Here is a 5,954-nt window from a genome sequence, read left to right on the forward strand (position 1 = left end):
TGAAGATGGTTAAAAAAAAACGCTCACACAATTCTTTAGCACATTTCATGAAGCAAATTAAACAAATCCAAAAAATTGAAGCCATAACCCACTCCATAGCCAATAATATTAATGTATAACACACCATGTGACTTTGACCTGGATGCATGATTAGACAGGAAGCCAGTGCAATTTAGAAGGGGTGTGGTGTGAGACTTGGGTCCAGTGTGTATGCTTAATCTTGCCGTAGAATGCTGGACGTGTTACAGTTGACTGGAACTATGTAGCTCAATAGATGCATGGCATCTTCAACATATGTGTGTAAGTGTAATCTGTATTCTGTTTTCATGTATGCTGCTGAACACCTTAATTTCCCTTGGGGTTAATAGATGATACTGTACAGTACTCTACAGTAGTTTATGGAGGGGTGTGTGACTGTGTGTTTCGGTGTTTTACTAAATTTATTGCACATTATGAAACGTGAATAGCAAATATATGTATATAAACATATATCAATGGTTTATATTTCAAATATTTCAAAAATGTTTTATTGTTGTCCAATTTTCTTAGTTGTTGTCCAGTCATGGCGGAGTCTAACTGATGCGGAGCTACTGAAGAAAATCAGAGAAGCAGAGGAGAACACAAGAGGATATACAGAGGAGGGACAGGGAAGCAGAGGAGAACAAGAAGAGGCTGGAGCAGGCACAGCAAGATGTTAAAATAAAAGACAGCAAAATCCAGACAAGGGACAAACTCATACAGGACAGAGACAAGAAGATAGAGACTACAAAGACATTACTGGATGCAAAAGATTTACAGATCAAAAAAGTAGAGAATGATCTCAAAGAGAAGAATACCCTTCTAAAAGCTAGAAATGAGGAGATGGAGAGACTGACTCAACAGCTAGAGGAGAAAAGAAAAGAGATAGAGGGTTTACAAGAACAACTAGAAAAGAAGACTAAAAAGGTGGAGGAGAGAGTGATACATCTAGACAGAATGAAAGGACATGGAGATGGTGAGTATTCATTATTACTGTTGTATTATTAGTAGGCCCTTTGAGTCAACTTCATAGTTGTGATACTGCCCTACATGTTGTAATGTTTTGTAATATATTGTTTTGTACTTGTAGTAATCTTGTCAAGGTGTTGTTAGAGTTGGTAGTGGTAGTACAATTTCATTATTATTATTATAAAAATGAAGGTTTTCCAATCTTGACTGTTTGATACAGTGTTAATGTACATGGGGTTAAGAGGGCGTTTCAGTCATCAAGTACCCTCATGGTTAATTTTAGGCCTGAAGTAGGGGGAACCGTTTGGTCATTTTGTCCAAAAGCTGTTTTTGGGTACCTCCTATTATGTTGTTTAAAGTCTCAGTGCACTAAAACGTTTGGAATACACTGTAAAGTGTGTAAAAGTCTCCACTTTTAAATAATCCATGACTCGGTTAAACTTAAGGTTGCTTGCAAAGCTGGAGGAGACAGAAAGGTTTCTCAAGATGAAGACTTTTTTACACGAGCCATGACATGTTTCAGTGGCCCTATTACATAATATGCTGTGACTGCAAGAAATGGCAAAACAGGGTTTAGAACACAGATATTCTACATAATAATTCTGTTAACACCACCTGTATTAAATGTGTTTAAGAGGACTGGTTACCTCTTCTTGCCTGAGCATGTTACATACACGCTGGTCCAGAGGTTGTGTGTCCATGGAGAAAAACATAACCAAACTACTTATTTGTATCCATTGAAAAAACAAAACAAATTTGTCCGTTCCAAAAGATTGTGAGGATATTGGTGTTATGATGAACATTAAGAAAATAATTACAAACTGAGCGATTGTTACTTAAGCTTAGCATCATGGTGTCCTCATGGTGTTCCATTGGGTGCATTGTTTAACACAATGAGTTGTGACTTTCTTGTATTTGGGTTAGCGTTTTTGGACTGAGACATCAGGTGGTACAACAACATCTAAATGCCTATAAATTAATTGATCATTATGATACTGCAATGAATTTCCTTCTTAGATAATCCACTAAAAACAAACAAAAACAATCCATACAATAGTGGCATTAGTTGTTGTTGCACCACCCTGTGTCGCTAGTAAGGGGTCATCCCTATGTTCCCCCGTATCCTATGTTCCCCACAACCTGGAAGCTTAGGACCCTTTTATCAGAAAAGGGTTCTATGTTCCCTGGTCACATACAAAGACAAGAGAACACAGGACCCGGGGAACATAAAAAGGCCATATATATATTTATTGTACGTACGGTATGTTCAACTCCTGATGGTGTCATTGCAGGTGGAGGCTTCCACTCTGACTCAGAGGCCATAAGAGCTACCAAGCAAGTCTTTGACTACAGATCTGACTCCAGCTCTTCAAGACCACAACCAAGACCATACGAGCAACACCCACGACCTGTCAGGAATGCACAAAGCTATGACTTTCTTCCACCTCAGAGTAAGTCATATCTCATACATTCTCATTAATCTTGGCAACTTAGGACCTTCAAACATGCATCAGCTAGAACCGTCTTTTTGATCTGCTTAACCCTGTGAGACCTGAACCATGAAAGCAATGAGAGAAAAATTCTAATTTTTTGGGAAGTTGCTTCAATATTGGTCCCTTATAAGAAATGTAAAAAAAAATAATTCAAAATTTTGTTAAGGTCACTGAGATATTTAATACATCATATATGATGCATCAGGCTTTAAATAAATGAAAAGGGCAATTTCATGACCATTGAAAAATGGCTTTTAATGAATTTACAACTTTTTAAAAATTTAAATAAGTTGTCAGACAATTTAATTTGAGGATTATCTTTAAATATTTAGTGAGATCCTGCCATTTATTTAGCCTATCCTTGTTTTAGCAGGACCATATTTTACATTTCCCACAGCCTGGTTGGGTAATTTTTTTAAATCTATGTAAAAACATGGCTGATCGAATGCTTAACAACCTATTTATGAGTGTAATATAGATCATTATTCATTTTTTGATGTGGAATTTGAATATATGGGTCCATTACTACAATTGGACCATTTCTCCATTCACTTCAATGCATTTTTTACGAGATCATAATTTCAACATTTTGCATTACATTTTCAAAATTGCAAACTAAAAATCTCTTAAGGCAATATCTTTGTCTTAAAGTAAAACAACTTTTGTATTTTGTTAAACGATCGTCGTGGTATGCTTTGTAAGTTTCCCTATGGCGAAATGCATTGATGGCTGACTTCCTGCCACCGCCGGATGGTGCTTATTTGTTTCATCAGTTTTAGCACGATCTCTCTGCAACACGGTGTAAAAATATAAACTCTTCCTTGATTAATTGCACAAAGCAAGTGTTCAAATTAAAGGATATAGAGTTATATTTCGGAAATTTGTACAACCCTTTGCAATTTGATGATATCTCAGCGTCGGTCAGGGAAACCGCTTCTACTCCATTTTTGCATTTTTCGCCAAGCTATGGTCAACTTGTTGTTGACCACTGCTATCTTGTGGTGGTTTCCGTGTACTGCAGGACGTTTGGAAATGACACGCAAGATGTTTTTGAGATCGTTTTTTTGTGTGTCAGCGGGGAGAGGGCTTTGAATTTGATTAATCAAATATGATGCGTCCGCTGTGATAGGGTTAATATCGGCAGATGGTAAGCACTGCAGATTGTATTGTTAACGGCCGGAGAAGTTACTGCGTGGAGACAGGAAGTATTCCACCCAGCAAGTTCTGAAGTGGATATAGAAGGGAACCATTTCCTTCCCCGACAGTCCATGGTGTGAGCTTCTTCTGTGCATGTGGGGTCCCGCATGGCCAGATGCCCACTGTCCATTGTCTTGTTGTCCAGTGTATGCAATTTCATATTTCGTTGTTCAACAGTCTTGTGACCACACCAAGCAGATGCACATGTTTCCAATAATGTTGAGTGTCCCCTGACCCATTATAGAAAAGCTTACACAACAGAATATGTCACTATATGGGGACTTCCACAGCCAAATCATAATAATAAAGTGAGAATATTATATTGAAATAGTAGAAAGTTAAGAAAACTATGATGAAACTAAAAATCACTCCACATGTGCTTGCAGTGACAGGAGAGAGTCCTGGTCCAACTCTCCCAGTGTCTCCTGCTGTGTCTGAGCTGAGGCTGGTGCTGCTGGGGGGGAGTGCAGCTGGGAAGAGGGCAGCAGGAAACACCATCCTGGGCACAGAGGAGTTTGGGAGGCAGGCCAGCACACACACATCCACAGACACCCAGCACAGTGAGAGCAGACATGGCGAGATGGCTGGGAGACGGGTGACTGTGGTGGACACTCCAGACTGGTTCTGCAGTGGACTCTCTGAGAAGGACATGAGGCAGGACGTGGGGCTTTGTGTCCGTCTGTCTGCCCCAGGACCTCACGCCTTCCTCCTGGTGGTTCCAGTGGAGCCGTCTGAAGGGGAGGAGAGGAGGATGCTGGAGAAGATGGAGGACATTTTTGGGGAGGGATGTTGGAGACACACACTGATCCTCTTCACCCATGCTGAGGGGCGGGAAGAGAGGAGTGTGGAGGAGTTGCTCCAAACAGGGAGCCAGGAGCTCCAGCAGCTGGTAGAGAAATGTGGGAACAGATATCACCTTCTCAACATTGGCGACAGACCTGATGACACTGAGATCACACAGCTGCTAGAGAAGATAGAAGAGATGGTGACAGGAAACGGAAATACATTCTACAGCAGTAAGACCTACCAGGAGGCAGAGAGAAAACTCAGAGAAATAGAGAGAAGGATTCAAAGTGAACGGAAGGTAGGAGATAAGAAACCATTGGAGAAAGTAGAGAGGATAGGAGAGCATGATAAAACTGTGCAGGATTCTCTGAAAAAGATGGAAGGAGAGATACAGCAGCATGAAGGAGAAATAAGAATGTTAGATAAGAGAACAACAGAGATAGAGAGGAAAATGAAAGAAGAGAGGGACGAGCAAAAAAGGAATGAATTGGAGAGGGAATTAAGGAGAGAAAGTAGATTAAGAGAGGATATAGAGAAAAAGCTGAAGAGAGCAAGAGAAAAGAGAGACAGAGAAAGAAGAGTGACTGACATGAGGCACAGAGAGGAGATGAAGGATATGAGAGAGCTCTATGAGAGAGAGGCCAGGGTTGAAGTAGAGAAAAGCCTCATGAAGATCATTCTACATGAGCTACAGAGAAACATCAGCATCACCAAGGAGATCCAGGGCTTCAACAGAGACGTACAGGGCAACATCGGAATGAGCAAGGAGAAGATGGAGGGGCAGTTAAGAGTACAATTTGAGCAGAAAGACAGAGAGATTAAAACCCTCCGCCAAACACTTAAGGAGAAAGAGATTGAGATGGCTAAAATGAGGCAGCCAAAAAGCAAGGGAGACCAAAAATTAGAGGCACATTTATCCATGGCACAACAAAGAGAGAAGGACAGGGAGATAGAGAGATTGCAGCAGACATTGGAGGAGAAAGAGAGAGAAATAGCACGAATGAAGCTAAAACAGGGAGGAGACGGGGGGCAGGCAGAGAATGAGCGTTTGAGACAGATTATGGTGAAAATTAACCGGGAGATGGAGAAACAGAAACTGGAGATAAACAATCTGACTAAAACACATTCTCTGCTCAGTCATAGCCAGTCTCTTCTTAAAGAGTTATGTGGAGACAAGTGAGAGAGTTTTTGTACACAAATACATTTCTGGAGGGCTTGCACATGATGATGTTCATTAGGTCTGTGATTTACTATTCATGCTGTATGTATAGGTTATTGGACTTTTGTGTTTCTGTGTAGAACACATTTTTGTTGGCTTTTGTAGATGTCCATCTGTGCGTCCTGTTGGTTATGTTCTTGTGTTTTAGTTAAGTCTCCTGTCTCTTGTGTTTGCTTCATGGTCTGTGCCTACTGTTTTCACTTTCTGAGTGTTTGGTTCTCCACATGTGGTTCATTTTTTCCCCTGTCAAATACCTGTGTCTCCGCCCCTTA

General features: G+C 40.5%; 1 protein-coding gene across 1 annotated transcript; it reads left to right on the forward strand.

The window, feature by feature from the left end:
* Nucleotides 1-596: 596 nt before the first annotated feature.
* LOC134444093 (interaptin-like) lies at nt 597-5,643 on the forward strand (the record flags this gene model as incomplete). Its single annotated transcript, XM_063193553.1, has 3 exons — nt 597-994; nt 2,280-2,438; nt 4,064-5,643. Coding segments are annotated over 3 exons (2,137 nt in total), but the record flags the coding sequence as incomplete, so codon positions are not given.
* Between the last annotated feature and the right edge of the window lie 311 nt (nt 5,644-5,954).

The sequence above is a fragment of the Engraulis encrasicolus genome, unplaced genomic scaffold (assembly GCF_034702125.1).
Source record: "Engraulis encrasicolus isolate BLACKSEA-1 unplaced genomic scaffold, IST_EnEncr_1.0 scaffold_44_np1212, whole genome shotgun sequence".
Taxonomy (NCBI): Eukaryota; Metazoa; Chordata; class Actinopteri; order Clupeiformes; family Engraulidae; genus Engraulis; species Engraulis encrasicolus.